The sequence below is a fragment of the Lynx rufus genome, unplaced genomic scaffold (assembly GCF_022079265.1).
Source record: "Lynx rufus isolate CCGP_SWC_20201006 ecotype Redwood Valley unplaced genomic scaffold, mLynRuf1.p SCAF_20, whole genome shotgun sequence".
Lineage (NCBI taxonomy): Eukaryota > Metazoa > Chordata > Mammalia > Carnivora > Felidae > Lynx > Lynx rufus.
This window is the reverse complement of record NW_025814835.1, coordinates 5,897,393-5,919,460: the sequence shown is the minus strand read 5'-3', so window position 1 is coordinate 5,919,460 and position 22,068 is coordinate 5,897,393. Positions and strand designations below refer to the sequence as shown.

General features: G+C 41.5%; 1 protein-coding gene across 1 annotated transcript in view; it reads right to left on the bottom strand.

The window, feature by feature from the left end:
* Positions 1-21,797, bottom strand: part of NETO1 (neuropilin and tolloid like 1) — a 110,195-nt gene extending 88,398 nt beyond the window's left edge. The window contains exons 1-4 of the mRNA XM_047086443.1: positions 21,770-21,797; positions 19,699-19,752; positions 19,328-19,465; positions 12,550-12,798 (exon numbers count right to left, since the gene is read on the bottom strand). Of these exons, the coding sequence (XP_046942399.1) occupies positions 12,550-12,798; positions 19,328-19,465; positions 19,699-19,752; positions 21,770-21,797 (469 nt within the window). The remainder of the gene's footprint in view (positions 1-12,549; positions 12,799-19,327; positions 19,466-19,698; positions 19,753-21,769) is intronic.
* Positions 21,798-22,068: the final 271 nt, after the last annotated feature.

The window sequence follows — 22,068 nt, the reverse complement described above, 5'->3', positions numbered from 1 at the left end:
AGCACAAAGCCTACTTGAGATTCTCTCTCCCTCTCTCTCTCTGGCCCTACCCTGCTCATGGTCTCTCTCTCTCTCTCTCTCTCTCTCAATAAATAAATAAATAGACTTAAAAAATAATGTAAAAAATAGTTGCATGAGCTATACATAAGGAGCTATAATGGCATACAAATTCTAAAATAAGGAGACACTTTTGGTCCAGAAACTAATAATGCTGGGTTGCTGTCCTGAAAATTCCTTAATTTTTTGCATAAAAATAAAATAACAATAAGCTTCAAACTATATACAAATTGTTACGAAAGAAAATGTTTAAAAAATTAGGTCATAATATTTTCTTAGGCAAAATACATCAGACGTTTGGAATCTGAAATGCATACTTCTTAATATACAATGGTAAGTTAAATGGTAGAGTTTTCTAGATTACCAAGAAGCTGAGTGACTACAGACACCCCGCCTCTCCCCAAGCCGTGACAATGCAAAATGGAGAGAAAACATATGCTTTATTTCTTCCTTTTGCTTTGTGTTTTAAATGTTCCCCTTGCTTAAATGATAGGATTTATCTCTAGAAAATAGTCTCTAGGACTATTTAAGTGAAAGGTGGAGGCTGGTCCCTTGACGTTGGGACTACTGTGTGGGTACAGAGATAATGTTACGCTCGATCGAGGCATGGCCTCGGCCAGTCCCTATGAGGTCTTTGTGCAAATTAATAAGTGGAATTGATTTCAGGACACAGCTCTGCCCCCAGATACCTGAATGTAAGTGGGATCTGCCCTTCCTTCTCCTTCAACTGAGGGTCCTTAATGTGCACAACTGTATACAGCAGCCCCGGAGAAATAATGGTGCCGATGCCTGGAACCAACTAGCTTTACAAGAAAAGGTCAACGAGACAAGCATTAGGAACGAGAAGAATTGTGGGAGCCCTGGGAGAGAGACACTGAAGATCTCCCTGGAGTATTTAGCTTGTGGGCCTCAGATTTCAAGTCATGAGAGCATTCTGCACGCAACTGAGCATGTCAGTCATCGCAGATATTCGAGCAAAGGAAATGAATCACACACTTCAGTCTCAGATGGGTGGAAAGGGCAGTGTCTTTAATGCAGGTAGAGGGGGCAGAGGCAACTCGTTCAGGGTCTCTTTGGTCATTGTGCATTGAAAGACATTTTAGACAGCACGACAAAGATGGATTTTTAAATCCAAGCTCTGGTTCCTGGTAAAATGTGAGGGATGCAGTATTCCCCCTTAATTAAACTTCCTACTATAACGGTACTAAAAGTGCTTGCAGTATGTGATGTAATTAAAGTCATAATCTCTACCCTTTGAAGAAGGTGCATCAGCATAATTGTTACATAATAGACAAACAAGGAGTAACTTAACCTCTACACAGAGTCATCAACCTGGGCAGCAGATTTTATCAAGACCTTTGGTATCTTCATCTATGAAACGAAAAGGCAGAATGAGGTGAATTCCAAGGAGTCTTGCAGATCTAAAGAAAAGAAACATCTACAACAGAAATACGCCTGAGTCTCCACACGGTCCAGTCCCAGAGGTACCATGTTCAAAATCATGTGCCAGCAACTAACCCCTAAATAAATATAAACAACTTAAAACGTTTTTCTCTGCCTCTCCAGGAACGAAGTGGAAGAAGTCGTTCTTTCTGTACAGGAAACTTCGTAAAAGTCTTCCTTCTCCTTTGTTACTGCTTCCAGTATTCTCTGCACAGATGGCAGCTAATCCTGGAAATCCTCTCTCCCACTCTCAACTTCTCTCCTGAACACCCACCGAGCCCAAACAGCATTTTGTCTCTCTCTTCATTCCTCATTCTTCCCCCTAACCCCTGTATTGTGCAGATCAGATTAACCAAGTCATGGGCTAGGTGGGAGCGAGGGATGGGTAAAACTGCCCCCGCACGAATATCCTGGGACCCATTACACACTTAAAATGTTTGTCACTTCTGTGACTCGCAAGTTGTAAATTCGATTTCTTAAAAAACAAGCACCCCTCCCCAAAAAAATGTGAGATGTGGTTCAAGATGATGTCATACGAAGACCCTGAACTCACCGCTCCCAGGGACACATCAAGTCGACAGTCACATACAGAACAATTCTCTCTGAAAAAGACCTGAAAACTACTGGGACGGGTCCTCTACAATAGAGGATAAAGAGGCCACATTAAAAAAGGTAGAAGCAGCAGAGATATGATTTCACCCAAAACCCCCCAAGCACAGCAATGCACGAGCAGGAGGAATCTCACAGACACAGGATGTATCACTGAGGAACACGAAGCCTGAGCCCTACATCCCAGCCCCTGGGACCTGCACCGGAGAGATGAGCCTCCGAAACATCTGGCTTTAAAAATCAACGGGACTTACATCCAAGAGGCCCAAAGGGCTGTAAGAAACAGACATCCAGGTCCAGGAGTCCCAGAGAACTCCAAATAAGATGATCCCAAAGAGATCAACACCGTGACACATCATAGTTACATCTCAAAAGTAAAAGATAAGAAAGAATCTTAGAAGCAGCAAGAGAAAACAACTTATCACATACAAGGGAATGTCTGCAAAACTACCCACAGATTTTTCAGCAGAAACTTTGTAGGCCAGAAGAGCCTGTCATGTTCTGTTCAAAGCACTGAAAGCAAAGAACTTCTAACCTGGAACACTCTATCCAGCAAGGCTATCATTCCGAATGGAGGGAGAGATACCAAGTTTTCCTTAAAAACTAAAGAGAGTTCACCACCACTAAATTGGCCTTATAAGAAATGTTAAAGGAACTTCTTTAAGCAGAAAATGAATAGCGTTAATTAGCAGCAAAGAAACATAAAATTAAAAACCTTACTGGTAAAAGTAAAAGCCATAGACGACTTATAAAGTTAGCATGAAGGTCAGAAGACAAAAGTAGTAGGAATAACCATAACTACAACCATTAGGTAAGGGATACAGAAAATAAAAAGATGTAAAATGTGACATCAAAAACACAAAGCATAGAAAAGAGTACATACATAGAGCTTCAGGATGCATTCAAACTCAGCTTGCTCTCAACTTAAAATAGACTGGTACCTATGAACTGATATGTACGTTTCACGGTAATCACAAGGCAAAAACCTACAGAGCCACGAAAGATACTAAGAATGAAATCTGAGCATCCCACCAAAGAAAGACATGGAGCCACAACAGAAGAGAACAAGAAAAGAGGCAAAGAATAGAAAAGAACAACAACAAAAGTCTCGATAAGTTTAAGAAGATTAAAAACATATCAAGCATCTTTTCTGACCCAAAATGTGTGAAGCCGAAAATCCATCACAAAAAGAAAACTGGAAAAATCACAGACACGAGGCGATTAACCAGCATGCTACTGAACAACGATGGGTCAAAAAAAGAAATCGAAAACCACCTTGCGACAAATGAACATGAAAATACAACTTACCAAATTCAATTGGATGCAGTAAGAGTAGTTCTAAGAGCTCATAGCAATTCAGGCCTATTTTAAGAAACAAGAAAAATTTCAGGGGCGCCTGGGGGGCTCAGTCGGTTGGGAGTCCAGGTCATGATCTCGCGGTTCATGAGTTCGAGCCCCGCATCGGGCTCTGTGCTGACGGCTCTGTGCTGTGTCCTGCTTCAGCTTCTGTGTCTCCCTCTCTCTCTGCCCCTAACCCACTCACATTCTGTCTCTCTCTCTCTCAAAAATAAATAGAACATTAAAAAATTAAAAAAAAGAAGAATTTCAAATAACCAATCTAATGTTACACCTAAAGAACTAGAAAAAGAAGATCAAATGAAGCCCCACATTAGCAGAAGAAAGGAAATAATAGAATCAGAGTGGAAATAAATGAAATAAAGACTAAAAAGACCAGAGAAAAGAGCAATCATTTCTGGGAGCTAGTTCTTTGAAAAGACAAACAAAATGGATCAACCTTTAACTCTACTCACAAAGAAAAAAGAATGAGGGCTCAAATAAAAATCTGAAATGAAAGAGGGGAAATTACAAGTGACCAAAGAAATACAAAAGATCATAAAAGACTACCGTGCATAGTCATACACCAACAAATTGGGCACCCTAGAAGAAATGGATAAATTCCTAAAAACATACAGTCTTCCAAGATGGAATCATGAAGTAAAAAATCTGTATTGACCAATCACTAGCAAGGAGAGGGAATCAGTAATCAAAAACCTCTCAATGAAGAAAGATCCAAGACCAGATGGTGAATTCTACTAAACATTCAAAGAAGATTTTATATCTATCTTCCAAAAAAATGAAGAGGAGGAAATGCTAACTGATTTTATGAGGCCAGTATTACCCTAAAATCAAAACCAGACTAGGACACCCCACAAAAGAAAAAAAAGGAGGAAAGAAAGAAAGAAAGAAAGAAAGAAAGAAAGAAGAGGGAGGAACAGAGAGAGGGAGGGAGGGAGGAAGGAAGGAAGGAAGGAAGGAAACAAACTAACAAACAAAGAAACAAGGAAACAAAGAAAGAAAGAAACAAAGAAAAAGAAAGAAAGAAAAAATTAAAAGTCATTATCCCTGATGAACACAAGTGCAAAATCCTCAACAAAATATTAGCAAAATGAATTAAGTAAAAATGATCAGTATATAACATGCCCAAGCGAGATTTATCCCAGGGTTGTAAGGATGGTTCGATGTCCGCAAACCAATCCATATAATTCACCACATTAACAAAATAAAGCATAAAAATTATATGATCATCTCAAAAAGATGCAGAAAAAGCACATGACAAAATGCAACATCCACTTATGATAAAATCTCTTAACAAAGCAAGTAGAGAGGGAATGTACATCAACATACTAAAAGCTCTATATGACAAACCCACGGCTAACATCATACTCGATGGTTAAAAGCCAAAAGCCTTTCCTGTAAGATTGGGAACAGGACAAGAAGGCCCACTCTTTCCATTTTTATTCAACATTGTGTTGGAAGTCTTATCTGGAGCAAAAAAAGAAATAAAAGGCATCCGAATTGGAAAGGAAGAAATGAAACTGTCACTACTGGAGGGCAACATAATTGTATACACAGAAAGTGCTGAAAACTCCACCAAAAAACCGTTAGAAGTAATTAATGAACATAGTAAAGTCACAGCATACAAACTTAATAACAAAATCTGTTGCATTTTTATACACCAACAACACACTGTCAGAAAGATAAATTAAGAAAAAAACCCTTCATAATTGCTTCAAAAAAATAGCTAGGAATTAATTTATCCAAGGAGGTGAAAGCCCTATACACTGAAAACTACAAGACATTGATGAAACAAACTGAAGACACAAATAAATGGAAAGATATTCTGTGCTTGTGGATTGGAATAACTTATATTGTTAAAATATCCATATCAGCCGAAGTAACCTATCCATTCAATGAACTCCTTATCAAAGTCCCACTGGCGTTTTTCAGAGAAAGAGAACACATAATCCTAAAATTCCTATGAACCACAAAGGTCCCAAATAGCCAAAGAAATCTTGAGAAATAAAAACAAAGCTGAAGGCATCACAGTCCTTAATTTCAAACTGCATTACAAAGCTATAGTAATCAAAACAACATAGCGTCGGCATAGAAACAGACACACAGATCAAGAAACAGAAGAGAGAGCCCAGAAATAAACTCACACATATACAGTCAATTAACTTATGACAGAGGCCAAGAATATACAATGGGGAAAGGACAGTGCCTTCAATAAATGGTGCTGGGAAAATGGGACAGCCACACACAAGAAAGCAACTGGACCCTTCTCGTACACCACACACAAAAAGTAGTTCAAAATGGATTACAGACTCAAATATATGCCCAGAAATCATACAACCTCCTAGAATAAAACATAGGTAGTAAACCCCTTGACATACTCTTTGGTGATTTTTTTTTTTTTGGCTCTGACTCCAAAGGCAAAAATAAACAAATGGAATTGTATCAAACGAAAAACCTTCTGCACAGTAAAGTAACCATCAACAACATAAAAAAGCAAGCTATGGGTTAGGAGAAGCTATTTTCAAATCATGTATCTGATAAAGGGTTAGTATACAAAATATATAAAGAGATCATACAACTCAATAACAAAAAACAAATAATCTGATGTTTTTACATGGGCAGAGGATCCGAATAGACATTTTTCCAAAGAAGACATACAAATGGCCAACATAAAAAGATGTCCAACGTCACTAATTATCAGGGAAACACAAATCAAAACCACCATGGGATAGCATCTCACATCTCCAAGACTTACTATTATCCAAAAGATAAGAAATAAAAACAGTTGGCGTTGACAGGAATATAAACTGGTTCAGCCACTGTGGCAAACAGTATGGAGGTTCCTCAAAAAACTAAAAATAGAACTACCATATGATCTAGCTATTGCACCTCGGGGTATTTATTCAAAGAAAACAAAAACACTAATTTGAAAACATATACACCTCTATGTTCCTTGCAGCATTGATTATAATAGGCAAGAAATGGAAACAACCTAAGTGTCCATCAGTGAATGAATGGATAAAGAAGATGGTATATATGTGTGTGTGGATACATGCATATATAATATTATAAAATTATGTATGTCATAAAGAAGATGAATTCAAATACTCTCACACACACACACACACACACACACACACACACACACAGTGGAATACTACTCAGCCATAAAAAGAATGAGATGTTGCCATGTGTGATAACATGAATGGACCTTAAGGGCATTATCCTACGTGAAGTAAATCAGACACAGAAAGACAAATACTGTATGATTTCACTTATGTGTGGATTCAAAAAAAAAAAACAATAAAATAAAATAAAACCCAACTCACAGAAGCAAAGGACAAATTAATGGTTGCCGGGGGTGGGGGGCGGATGGGGAGGGGATTTGGGGGGGGTGACATTTGAGAAGGGGATCAAGAGGTATGAACTTCCAGTCATAAAATAAACGAGTCATAGGGATGTAATGTATACCACGGGGACAGTAGTCAATAATAATGTATTGCATATTATATAACTGTATATGGTGACGGGGAAACTAGTCTTATCATCATCATTTCCCAGTGTACACAAATATCAAATCATTATGTTGTACATCTGAAATTAACACAATGTTACATGTCAATGGTACCTCAGTAAAATAAAAGAGGAACTGTGACTCTGTTTCATAACTTTGCTGTCTGACAGCCTTTGCTGTGCTGAATTTAGACTATTTCGGGTCTACAGTGTAAATATAATAGAAAGACCACACAATGCTATCTGATCTAAACTCATTCAATCTTGTATTAATCAAATCAAGTCCTCCTTTCAACTTCAGCCTTTTATTCTTTCAGCTCTTACTGCAAAATTAAAATTCAGTTGTTGAGAAAATGATATAGATAAATAGATGTAAACACTTATTTTTTTTTTCTTTCTTACCAAACCATGTATCAGAACTCTGATTATGTAGAAAAGAAAATTTAGGAGCTGTCAATATGGCTAATACTCACACATGCATTCACATTTCAAATAAGAAGAAAAGCACCACACTGGATAATTAAAATAACATCGAGTCCATGACAATATTTTACCTAATAATATATTTCATTTAACATGCGTAGAAATCTTAGAACACTCAGTTTAAATCACTGCACTGCACTGCGTCCTTTCCATTGCCTTTGATGTCAATCGGCTTGGAGTCTAAGAGGAAGCTAGGAATTGGGCAGAATGTTCCTCAAACACTCTGAGCTCCCAGATGAAAGCTTCTGTTTAAGTACAAAGTATCATAATAATTGCAATATATTTAACAACACCACTCCCTTCCATGGCAGCACCTGACTACTGCACCTCTCTCATAGGGCATGTAGAGGGTGTGTTTCATAAAACCAGCTCAGAAAAAAAGATCGGCAAAAGAGGAAGATTTCACAAACATTACATTATATGCCTGTGATTAGCAGAAAATGTCTCCACTGGAAAGGAAAGTTCAAAGCTCACAAAAGATAGCTGTTCCTAAATAGAGATTGGAAGGATTACTTTCCCCAAGAGATAGCATCCTGCATGTTTTTCTTCCTTAAGATTGAATAAAGTCCCTCCTAATGCTACTGGGCTGGGCACAGAGCAGATGTTACAGGTTTCTCCTTTGTTTATATTTTCCAGGGGTAAAGAACACTGAAGCATGTAGGCAGCTGGCCGTACTGTAAGGGAGAATTCTTTTCTATGCGAAAAGCATTCTCAGTTTGAGTTAAAAAAAATGTGGATTACACAGAAAGGGTATTCCTCTGCTCTGAAAACTCATTTAAAAATTACCAACTACAGTATTGTCTCTTTTTTTTTTTTTTAGCTTGAGTACTTGTATTTGTCTAAGTAGTACCAAAAAATACAGCCTCCTTTTCAAAAATGAAAGTGTTAATAATAGTGCTAATAAATTTTCACTGTATCTCCATCTGGGCCCGTTCAATTCTTCCTCGTTCTTCTCCACCCCCCACCCAGGCTAATCATTACTCATTTTTCTGCAGGACATTTGATTTAAATCTTGAAGATTAAAAAAAATGTCCTATAAGATGAGAAAACCATATCATTTTATTACTATGAGCACTTTTCTATGTTTTCTCACTAAATTGTCTGTGGGCTACCAAACTTCCCATCATGTGGCTTTTAACATTTTCGGGGATTCTGAACTCATCCCTCTTCCCAGAAGTGGGAGAGTATCAGTGAGGCCCCTCTGCCCTTCTCCGGGCCTCACCCTTGTCCCTGGACCAGACTCAGCCGACTCCTGTGCCATGCTGCCCACCCTCACAACCCTATGCGTGCTCGACTACTCCCTAGGTGATTCATCAGTGCCCTGTGGCCTGGGCACTGACACAGTATCCAAAAGTAGCCATAATCCATGAAATAAAAAGTGAGGACTAGGTCAATGCATCACGAGATATAGGAAATACCCCCCCTGCCCTTTTTTTAAAGGAAAGACAGAGTGTGAAAGAGAGAGAGGGACAGAGGGAGAGAGAGAGCAAGAGAGAGAGAGAGAGAGAGAGAGAATCCCAAGAAGGCTCTGTTCAATCAGCACTGAGCCCAACACGGGGGGCTCGATCTGAAGACCCTGGGATCATGACCTGAGCCAAGATCATGAGTCTGATGCTCAACCGACTGAGCCAACCAGGTGCCCCGGAAATACCCCTTTAAGAGTGTTTCCATGGCATCGTCCCTGGCTCTGCCCTCTTACACTGCATATCCACACATGACCTCCAGGTAGCTAGCTCCCATCCACCACCAGTCCAGAAGCAGAGCTACTAGGAACATAAGAGTCCCAAACTAAAAGGCTGTTTTTTTTTAAAGCCGTATAGGAAGAAAAGTCAGAGACTCAGATATTAAGAAATAGAAACAAATTTTGAAACAAGAGCTGACACAAACTCGCGTCCCACTCCAGCAGGATGAAAGCAGAGACAGAACAGGGGAGCTGGCCCACGGTGGTCTGAGATGTGGAGCACCCCTGAAAAATCTCTCCACGCTACCAAGATAAATCATCAAGTACCTTAGCTGGGAGCGATTCAACGGGCATTTATATAATTAAGCTTTAATATTTGCATCCCACACTCACTACATAATCTTCTGATTATAAACTGGACCGCATGTGTGTATGTTTGCTTACAAGAAAAACTGGGCTGTGTGATTTGAAGCATTCTTATTAAAAAGGCATATATTTTCACACATGTGTACGTGTGTGTGTGTGTGTATGTGTGTGTGTGTACCAACGTGTACACAGACATATGTATATTCAGCCTTTTTAGCTTGGTTGATATGATTAATTCCTAAGTGTGAGTACATTTCTCAGTGTGTTGACTTCAAGTTTCTGAGACTATAAATTAAGACTGAGATTCCAGATCGTAGTAAATTCATAACAATAATAAAGACCACCTGGCCTTCCCACTGCTATTTCTTCTTTGACGATTTTGATGACTTGCCATCACGCATAACTATAACCCCCACAAGGAGGCCTAGACCCACATAAACAAGCTAACAAGGAAAAGTAACATCTTACAGGTACTAGTTTCGCACATTCACTCCCCAAAGCAGAGAAAGAGCAGTTGTAAATGAAAAATTCGGGGATACTTGTTCTCCCAATAAACGATGCCAATCCCTACTTTGTTCTTAAACAACACATGAACAAATTAATAAAAACAATAGCTACTGATAGTTGAGATCTCGTATTTGAAGTGAAAAATCCACAAGGATGCATGGGTTGGCAGGCGGCCAGTGTTCAAGCAATCCAAAAAACAGGTGGTCAGTATTGTCCCTACTTTATCGACTGAAATATTGAGGCACCGAACATTAAGGATCATGTCCACAGTTTACAGCAAGCCAGAAATAAGAAAGCCAGGGCTGAGGCCAGATGGTGTCCCCAAACCAGTGTTCCTCACAGCTGTGCTGGGGTCCAGCTCTGCAAGTGACCTGGTGGGCGGGGCTCTCCCCTCCAACGCGTGGTCCATTTGGATGCCTTGGTGATTGCGGCAAGGCTTTCGACTTTAAGTCATGACGTCGACTTCAGGAACTCTATGGCTTTAGTTTCGCCAAATCACCACTTAAAGCATCGTCCCCAGTCCAAATTAACCCAAATTAAACCGAAGCCTGCCTGACCCCCTATTCCCTAAACGCTGTCTAAATGATTACTAATCCCTGCCCCCTTCCTCTTTCATTAACTAATTGGCTTCCTCAATACTGGCTCTTTATGGAATGAGTAGCAGATTACTGTGCCACTCAGGCAATGGCCTTGGGCCACGGAACGTCAGAGTCTGCAGTCATGGAAGTTTTACAAGTCTCCCTTTTATGGTCCTACTGTTCCTTCATATGCCAAGTGTGCGCCTCCCCCTGCCCTTAGTTTACTCTCCTTTATCTGAGTGGAAACAGAAGCCTCAGTCCATCCGTAACTCATCCTCAATTTCATGGAACCATCTCCTTTCGTTCCTTTCTGATCCAGTCCTTCATGGCAGTGAAATCCCCTTTTGTATACAGATAAAGTAAAAGGGGCTCTAAAGAAACAAGGCACAAAGAACATTGCACAGGGAACACAGTGGCTTTTTAAAACCCTTGGAAAAGCAGACTGGTCTCCACCATTTACGTTATCTCCGGCAGAGCTAGAAATGTGGACAGCCTCGCTTACGCTGATAAAGTGGACCCGACAACTTTATACAACCTGAGTCTGAAGTCCTAGACACTATCCCCCTGATCTCCAATCCCGGGATGAAAATATAACGTACAAAAACCTAGAGCTATCTTTAAGTCCTGGCTATACCCAAAATTATCCGTTAAGAAACAAAAAAATGTATTTCCATTCACCACTCAAGCACTAGTTAAAGTAATCTCAGCGTCTGCAACTTTTTGGAGCACATCAAGCTAGTCTGATCGCCAGGGTGAAATACTCCTGCTTTCTGTGAAGGATCCAGTATCAACAAAGCACAATTAAAACCACAATATCTCTTAGTGATACTATAAAAACATTCCTAATGCTTGAGGTCGATACGTACAACGCTATCAATACATGACCTAGTCGACATAAACCATAATATCATAACGAAAGTCATCATTGATCTCATATTAATTATTTTTAAAGTTTTAGCGCTTAACCTGAGCAGCAGAACCCTGCTCTTAACGTTACCTGTGTAACATGGAATAGAAACTCCAGCAAATTTTACGCATCTTCCAATGTCACCTATGCCTGTTACCGCCTCAGTAAAGCAACCCACACAAACTAAAAATATATGCAATCATATAGAAAGAACGCGCTTCAGGTAAGTTTGAGTCATCTTTCCATTAAAAAAGAAGGACTGTACTTCATCAAATCTCAAATCGCTTCAGCCTGACGCTGCAATTTAAAAAGGTGATAACCAATTTTTATTGTAATAAATGACAACTCATCATCAAGTGAGCCAGTCAACATCATAGACCTTTTTTTTTTTTTTTTTTTTTTTTTTAATATTAGCAGGTGAAAAGGAAAATGGACCCAGGATGAATAATTATATAATGACGGATAATGTCTGCAGCAAATGAATATTTGGCTGCTAAGGGCCTCTGGCTTTCATCACAACTGTTAGGAATTTGCATTTCTAAAAAGGGATTAGACTGCTTTATGCTAAGATCCATTTGCCTTAAAAATTATAATTTTCAGAACAAAAGAATTTTTTATTCAGGTTCTCCAAAGATCATTTAGATGGATACATTTTACACTACAATTGTCTTTTCAAGTTTATAGGGATTCAATGTATACTGTAATTAGTTTCTTTATTACAAGTCACCTCTCAAATTACACATTTCAGCATAATGGAAGTCCATTTAATTAACTGTGCTCCCAATGATCATACAGACCCCTGAGTCACTACACTTCACCTCTAGTGGAGGCTAAATTTTAAGGAAAATTTATTTTCCGTTCAGGAAATTTCATTTCCTTACAAAATGAAAAGAGAAAGCACTGTAGGTGTGATGTTGAATAGAACTAGAAAATTCTTTGAACACCTATGAAGCCGTCTTACAAATGTTCTTCTACTATGAGGACAGAAAACTAAGGAAGAGAAAAATAATTGTATGAAAAAACAAACAAACAAACCAACCCTTACTTACCAGGTGTGAAATTGTATCGAGCTGAAAATCCCATAGATTCCAGCTCTCCATCAGCGAAAAATTTAATCCATAGAAATCTTCCACTGGATTTTATTACAGGTGGGTTTTGTTGTCCACAAAAACGTCCAATTATTGGAGAAAATCCGAAAGGTCCATCTCGAACTTCAATATGATCAAATTTGCACTCCCAAGACGGCTCAATAGAGTACTTTTCATCAAAGTAAAGTTCAATGCACTGTCTTGGGGCAGCTGAAAAAAAGGAAAGAGTATGTCTAGGAGGCCGTTTTTTAAGTCTTTAGTTTGATTTCTGTGACGCGACTTCCAATTTTATCTGTACATCTTCTGTCAAACTCTGAGTCTGACATCACGGGAGCACAAAGCAAGTCTGTCATACTTAGCGTTCTAAGGGAAAACGTTCCCATAAGAAGGTCTCAGGGATGCTCCTTAAAATTGATGATGTTGCACAAAATATTATTCAGACACAAAACGACCACTTAGATATCTAACACAGACCCGATGATGACCGTGCTTTTGTCAAAGACCACTACCATCGGGCTTAGTAAACAGAAAGACCTCTTTCTGTCACTTTTCCCATATTTGCCGAAGTATCCAGTTTTGAGGTCAAAAACCACTTAAGAATTGTTCAGCACAGAGTTATCCAAACATTCGAAAAGTCCCAGGGAGATGTATCGATTGCACCCAAGCGCACATACGAAGATATTAAGAGTAGCTTTTCTACAGCACAAACCTTACCACGGCACCCGCAGGTTTAAACTTATTCAGCAACTCTCTATCAGCTACAAGAAAAAGATCAATGCACTTGACATGCAGGACCTTTATGGGTCCTACACTTCACTCCTCCAGGATCTTCCCCTCCAGACACAGCCCAAGCTGAGGCCGCTTGAGGCACAGGGTGTTTTCAAAGGCCTCATGCTCTTTCAGACTTTCATGTATTTTAGCACTTTCTGGAGTATCGGTCTCCAATCTCGCCAACTCCTGTTTGTGTAGGAAACTCTTGCTTTAAAGAACCATCTCTCTAAATCTACTCACAAAAGACGAGAATCTATTCACCTTCGTATTTCAGCACTCAGCGCAGTACTTATCATTGAGGATTTCTCAAAAAAAAAAAAAAAAAAGAAAAAGAAAAAGAAAAGAAAAAAGAAAAAAATACCTCTTTGGGGCAGAAGCGTAAACGAGCTTATCTTCATAACCGTTTTGATAGCTCTCTTAGGAAGAGCCTCAGAGGGCCAGTGGCTCTATAAACCTCTACATGAATGCATTTGCTAGCACCCTTCCATTCCTCCCTTGTCATGTCCAAAAGAGCTCAAAATCCTGGCACTCCAGATGGATATTCAGCCAGGATACCCCAGAATGGCCATAACAGTTGTCGAAATATCCGCACATATTTATCCCAGTTAGTAAACAGCTGTTGCCTCGAGTCCTTTGAGTGTTTCCCTGCCATGTGGCCCTCTTCGGGGACCAACACCCTCCAGAAACTTCAAAGTTAAGACCTGGCACAAGGAAGGCCTGATCCCCATGTGGTCGGTAATCATTCCGAACGACTGCTGTCCCCACCACACCAGTTCTTAAATATGTATTGAATATCACCCTTGATGGCTTTAAAATTAAAGCCTTGTGTGCACGGATGTCAAAAATTTATAGAGAACTGAGATACACGATGACTTGGAAATTAGAGACTTACAGAATAAAATATAACCCTGATGATCCCCGAGGATAAAACTGAAGCTCATTTGGTTAAAGGTCAATGCGTGTTATAAGACTCTTTTGGGGATTATTTTTAATCTCTAAAAATGTTTATGAGTCTTTGGACATTGAAAAGAGACATTTACTGCTCTTACCGGCAAAACCAGGGATGATTTTATCTACCACTAACATATATTCGCAAAGGGCAACAAATGTAGTACCACCTGATGACAGATTTGATGAAGTTCCAGTGATTTTTTTTTTTAATCTATGAATTGGAAACTATCCTAAGACATCACTTGGAAAACTATGTTTTTTCCCTTCAAGGTTATTAGTTCAATCGCAAAAAGGCAAAGGCTAGGGGCGCCTGGGTGGCTCAGTCGGTTAAGCGTCCGACTTCGGCTCAGGTCACGATCTCGCGGTCCGTGAGTTCGAGCCCCGCGTCGGGCTCTGGGCTGATGGCTCAGAGCCTGGAGCCTGCTTCCGATTCTGTGTCTCCCTCTCTCTCTGCCCCTCCCCCATTCATGCTCTGTCTCTCTCTGTCTCAAAAATAAGAAACATTAAAAAAAATTTAAAAAAAAAAAGGCAAAGGCTTAAGACACTGGACCCATATACGAATTAGCATTCAGTATAACATTTATACCTATTACCATCTTATAGAATGTGCCTGCTGGTTTATTTCCTCTCTGGCAAGCCAATATAAGTTTCCTAAGGAAATAAACGATTTCAGAATATAGGATATTTCCTTTCGATGTGAATAATGTATGGCTAGGGAACCTTAAAGCAAAGAGAGCAGCCCTGTGCTAACTTACTTAATAAAAATCTGTTGATCAATAAATATCCATCTATTTTTCGCTATTAAGAAATGCATGGTCATCGGACACGAATTCACTTACATTTCCTTCATTTTCATCGTCACTTAAGTTCCCTCCAACGTGGATGAACAAACCTCTCAATGTTCCATCAGGACACATACCAGCGTTATGGCTTTCCCTAGGCAGGACTACACGCGGACAGTTCACTTTCCTTTGGTCCATGATGCAGACGTCAACCACACGCGCTCATACACAAAATCCCACTAACTGAATTTTAGAAGGCAGTAAAATAACGTTTTAAAAAGAAGTACGTCATAGGGGCTCCTGAGTGGTTCAGCCAGTTAAGCGTCCGACTCTTGATATCAGCTCATGTCTTGAACTCAGGGTCCTGAGTTCAAGCCCTGCATTGGGCTCCACACGGGGCATGGAGCCTACTTATAAACAAACAAACAAAAACAAAGAGCACGTGGTTGTAGCTCAAGACAACGGCTTATGGTGCACGTAAGCCATTGGAAGCTAAGTCCAACTCCCTACACTTACATGTTCTTTCCTTTCAAATCTCTCAATTCACGGCTGCCTTTCTCTGTGACATCTTCTGCAAGTCATCTGGTATGTAAACCGGAAGTTCCTTTTCGAGAAGTCTTACCGTGTCATTGGGCACGGTGAAAACTCTGGGCGCTTTCACCCGAACATAGGTACAGAATATGGCCTCTGATTGGAGGGGATTCTAGGACAACCTGAGAGCCATGTGAGGAGTCTTCCTCTCTGTGACTGGGACGCCACCTGTGTTTACCAGAACCTCACTTTACCTCCAGAAACTTGGCCAATCATTGAGCCCTCTCTTGTACTTTCAAGGCACCTTTTCCTACAGAACAGGCTCTTCTTTTCAGAATTAAGTATGACAGTCTGCGCCCGCTGCAAGAAGACGGAGAGACAAAGAAAGTAACTGCCTTTCCACCTTGGGTCCATCAACACCACCCACACCCACACCTCCGTCCGCTGGGAGCCGGCCCCCACGCCTGCCAGGGCACTGAGTGCACACCTCCTAAAGTGTCTCCCTAACAGCGTCTCAGGGGCCTCATGCAACAGATGTGTTCGCTTTTACCTCAGGTTTGTTTGCCGTCACAACTGGCACCTCGGCTTCTCCCTTCTTCCTGAAACGTCACCTGCACTAGGTACTGAGGCCTCGCTCGCCTCGTCTCCGGTCCATCTCCCTGGCTTGTCCTTCACCGCCTCCCTGTCATCCTTTCCTTTACTCTCCCATCCCTTGCACTCTGTTTTTCAGAAGACTATTCTCTTATCTTCTTTCTGCTCTTTCTAGACCAGTGCTCTGGGGCCACTGGCATCCCAATGGAGAGCTATCGCAACATAACGCTACCTGCGGCTCCAGCAAAGACCAACTAAGCCAGAGTTCTTGGGGGCAGACCCGGGCATCGGTATTTTCTGAAAGGTTTAAAAAAGAAAAAAAAAAAAAAACAGTGCTCCAAATGCTCTCTCTGGATCATTTCATTCATACTAAGAGCCTCAACCACAGTCTATATTTATGACCTCTAAATATCTATTTTCAGCAAAGAGCTCTCCAGTGAGCTGAAAACTCATATACCCAATGTCTTTATGAGGCATCTCCATAAACGCCAAAATGGAGCCCATTAATTTTCCTTTAAACACTCCTTCTCCACCCGTATCCTTTACCTCCATCAATATGTCTCCAAGCCAAACACTTTGGAATCGTCCTGGGATTTCCTATCTCCCATCCGTACCTCCAGCCGCTCACAACTCAGTTTCCTAAATACCTCTCATCTCTTCCTTTGGTGCCACAGCCAACGTCACTTGTGCGGGTCAGGCTTTTCCTATGGTTTACGTGGGCTTTCACAATAGTTCCTGCTTGCTTCTTTTCCTTCAGTTACTTCCCCCAAAGGGCGGGTTCGTTCTCCATGTAATTTATTTCAGTGACATCCCCCTGTCTAGAATATTAATGTTCCAACGTCCATGGGTGGAGCCAATGGAGTGCCAAGTTCTCCTTCTCTGAGCCCCTCTTCACTGCCGCTCCCCTCACCCTCCGCAGAAGCCCACGCGATTCTCCCTGTGGGTCCCAATCACACCACATCTCAGCACATCTGCACCTGCCATTCTGTACAGAGAATTCTCTCCTGGAAGTTTTACAAAACTGAGGGAAAACACCTGCTCCCCCTTGTAGCCTCGTCTTCTTTCTCCTATTCCGAACGAACGCTGCTAGTTTGGGGGGGTGCCTTCAGATTTTTGACTGGAAGAGGCACGGTCACCAGACCATATTATAAGTTCCACAGGCAAGAACCGTGGTTGTTTTGTTAAAGGCTCTCTACACTGTGCCTAGAAGAGTGGCTACTTCTTAGTAGTTGTTCAAAAAAATACCTGTTAAATAAATGCATGGACGGAAAACCATGGCTAGGATAGAGTACTTCAAAAAGGGTGTAGAAATATAACCAATAGCCACGGGAGCTTCTATCCACTTCCCAACTGTAAGTTTTGTCCTTGACATAACGAGGAATGAATGTGACTATGTGCATGAGATTGAAATGCGAGCAATGTTTTTTAATAGGCACGAAAGCACAATTAATACGCGAAACTTTCCCTCTGAATTAATCCTTTAAATGAGAGAAGTCATTGATTTTATTCTTTTTAACAATTCGAAGTTTTAAAATACTGATTCTTCAAAACACGAATTAGGTGAATTTAACCAAGGCATTTAACCCCTCTGTGCCTCTTTCCTTGTCTATAAAATGAGGACCAAAAAAAAAAAAAAAATACTTACTCCCTAGGATTAAATGTTTTACCCTATGATAAGGTCTTTGAAAATTTTATATACATATCTATGCATACATGCACATATACACATAATAGATAGGTAATACTAACTTGATAAAGGGAACAACTAAGTCTAACCCAGAATTTCCATATTTCAATTTCCTTTTCTATCAATCATTTGAGGAATAAAACTGCCAGAGCCCAGATTTCTCAGTTTTAGCCTTTATGATCAGAGCTGAGTCTCTTTCCTTCTTCGTGGAGCGCAGTGTATCTTTGCTAAAAGTTCAACCTCACACACAAAAAGGAGAAGGGCAATATCCTTAGCTTAAAAGTTACAGAAAGATAAAAGAATCATTTCTAGATAGAAGTCCTTTTTTTTTATTTTTTTAACGTTTATTTATTTTTGAGACAGAGAGAGACAGAGCATGAGCGGGGGAGGGTCAGAGAGAGGGAAACACAGAATCTGAAACAGGCTCCAGGCTCTGAGCTGTCAGCACAGAGCCCGACACGGGGCTCGAACTCCTGACCTGAGCCGAAGTCGGCCGCTTAACCGACTGAGCCACCCAGGTGCCCCTCTAGATAGAAGTTCTTGAAAGCGGTTAAACAGAAAGCCTCTTCTTTGAAACATCTACCAAATGAACATGCCCCTCATTTAGAAGCAGATATTGAACATAAACTGTCTTTTTCATTAAGGTAGACCAATCTGTCTGTGCCTGTGTGGGCGGGAAGGGTTGCAGGTTTGGGGCTATTGGGTATTCACACTTGTGATGTTGAAATCTTCATCACGAGATGAAATGATCATTTATTTTAGAAAGCTGTACTTAATCGAGTGGTGTCTACAAGGGTAATGGAAATTGGAAATGTTCGAAGAGAAATGAATCTCTTTTTCAGCACTATTTATCTTTTGAGTCAGGAAAGAGAATGATGAGAAGAAGCATCATAATTCGGAATCCTGACTTTGGCATTAAAGTATGATAATGTCACTTGTTAGCACAAATTAAGGCAACTATCATTCAGATTGTTTGGGACCATGATTATAGATTTATTTTTGACATGAATATGTATTTTTGTACTTTATTAACGAAACACTAACAACTGTACAGGTTATTCTACTAACTGTTAGCCAGTGAAATACTAGTTTCCAAAACCATTGTATGTTAGGCAATATTATGCCAACCTGTGCCTCCATTCCACTAATTTAGAATTCTGGATCAATTAAACCAACTGCAAAATTAACTGTTATTGATTTGCTTTTATTTGCCAGACTCTACTTATCTTAACCCATTACTAATAATTTCAATAATTAGCTTGATTCCACATTTTACAGTTTCTTGATTCTTGAAGAGATATTTATGTGCATGGTCTCGAAAACCAATCTTTGTGATGTCTTGGGGCATTCTGTCCGCCCAAAGCATAGAGAGAGATGGCCAGGTCTGGCTCAGAGCTCTCCCCAGCCCTGATTCTTTGCCCCTTACCTTCTATGATGTAGATGCACTCTCGGTCAGGGGGGTACTTGCTGGGGTAGTTGGGAGAGGTAAAAATACCTCCCTCTGCATGTTTTGTCCAAGTCCCACACTGCACTGACTTCTGAGTTTCTGAGGTGGTTTGCTTCTCTGTAAAAAATGAAAACAAGAGGCATCATCCAATTTTCTAGAAGACTAAAAATAGAGAGGACATTCTTATAGTATCCATTAGTAAATTAATTTTGAAATGTTGTCTTAGTCAAAATCAATCAATTAGACACACTATAAAATGTTCAGATATTCTGGAATATTAAGAATATGAGAAAAATAGGGAAACATAAATAACTAGAGGTCCTCCACCGCGTTTACCCCCAAAAACACACCTGTTCCTTTCTTGGTCGCCCCAGACAAATGGAAGATGATTAAACTTGCTACAACTGAAACAGAAAAGAAAAACGAGAAAGAGATCATATTAACATACACTGAGATGATCATATTCGATAACACCAGAAAGCTCAAATAATACCAAAGCATATTAAGTTTATTACTGCTCACTGTTCCAAGCTAACTCAGAACATGCCCCAACTGGTTACAAATGTACAAGTCAGGACAATTAGTGCCCAGAACCGATGCAAGTTAAGACTGGATGGGACCTGAACTGCAAATGTGCACCTCAAGACTTCGGAGGGGATGCTGTCATCTACCAATGCCACATTACAGTAGGATTTCAGGACCCGCACTGTGTCCAGACTGCCCTTCAAGAATGGCTTTGCTAGCATCTCTGAAGGAAGAGCGTAAGCCAGGGGAAAGTCTGAAAAGGCAAACAATGAGGACCAAGAGGGACCAGAACGCACTGCCAGTGTTGTTGTATTTTAGAAAATAAATACTCAGGCCAATCTTACGCAGGTGGGGGAGGGGCACAGGAGAAAACCGATGAATGTGAATTGGGGGCACCGGGCAGCAGGATAAACACGTTTCTTATAAAAAGGTACTGTCCCATCAAGTAACCCCTGTCCTCAGCATTTTCTAAGCGAAGAAATTAATTCCTTCTAACCTTCACGTTGACTTAATATTTGGTATTACCCAGAAATAGATTCTTACTTTGAGGAAGGTGACTTCTAGAAGCATTTTATTGAGCCTATTTTCCGGTTTCATTGACTGCAACAAGAGTAAATCTGCAAAGGACCATTTGAAACCTGAACTTCTGTTTTACTGGCACATCTTGAGTGGCTCAACATTTTTGTAAAACCGGAAGCTAGAAAAGTAATGAAACAATCTGGTCCTCATAAGGTCTGCTTTTTCCTCTTCTACTTCATCGCTGTTCTTTATTTTCTGCCCAACTGCCTAAAATCCCTAAGTTCCATGTGGTGTATAATCGCATCTCCGCTTAAAAATGAATTGGGGGAAGGGAGAGTATCATTCACAGCGATTTCCTAAACCGAAGCACGCCGGCAGGGGCTTATAAATTTACGTTTTAAGATTATTCCAGGAAAAGCAGTAGGCCTTTTTATTAGTATTTGAGAAAGTACATCAATTTTATCACTTTGTGCTTGTGCCTGGTCATCTTTTAGAGTGAAACATTAGTTGTTGTCTGTTTAAACAGAAAAAAATATAGATAGATAGATAGATAGACTCTCATTTTAACTTGCCATGATTCTATACACACGCAGACACGCAGGTGCACAGCCATCAGTATCAGGCTGTACGCGCCCTGTGTCTTTACTTTGCTTTTCCTGTCGGGGTGGAATCACACGTTGGAGCAAGTACTATGCCTAACGCGTCCACAAAGCCGGGCTTTTAACTGCGTGGCACAGGATTCGCACCGGAATCCTTGCTTGTTAACAACAAATTCCCACCGCACGTTTCTCTCCTATCGCCGTTTGCTCCAAGCCTTCCGAGGCCATTTTCCCCTCCACCGCACGCGCTACCCCGAGAACGCACCCCGAGAGGTCTTGGGGGCCACAGGAGTTGAGGCTGGCACTCGCCCTCCCCGCAAGCGCCGCGTTCAGGCGCACCCTGCACTGCCTCCTGGAGTGGAAACGTGGGCCCGCGGAGCTCCAGAAGCCCCGGGAAGAGGGCGATTCCCTGCATCCCCCCCCCCCCGGCTGGCAGCCCCGCGCGCCGCCCCCTTCCACCTGCGCCCGCACCCGGGCCCGCTCCCGGCCGCGCCCGCACGTGCTCGCCTCCGCCCCCGGGACGTCCCCGCAGACCCAGAGGCTGCTTTTCCTCCGCAGAGTCTGAGACCCAGCGACCACCGGCCGCGCGCCGCCCCCACGCCCCCGGCCGGCCGTGCCGCAAGCCAGAAAGTTTACAGGTGCCCGGACTCGCGGGGACTGCGGGGTCCGGCTGGAGTGCGGCGGCGAGGCTTTTCCCTGCGCGTTCGGCCACGAGGGAGGAGGCGGGCGGGAGGAGGGACGGCGAGTGGCCCCGCGCGGCGGCGGGAAAGGTACTCACTGTGAAACAAACTGCGTCCATAGATCATGTCTGTTCCTTACACCAGAGGCTCCGATCTCCACTAATTCCATTTAGAGACGGGAAGACTTCCAGTGGTCGGGAGAGGACGGAGTCGGGGGATTTTCAGTGTGCCAACCGAGAACCGAACGGAGGGGGGGGAGAGGGGAGGGGAGAGAGATCCGAGCCCACACAGCAGCCAGATCCGAATTCCGGCGTCCTCCGCCCCTGGCTCGCGCTCGCGCTCGCTCGCTGTCTCACCGCCGCGAAGCCAGCATCCCCACCATGACGCTCGCATCACA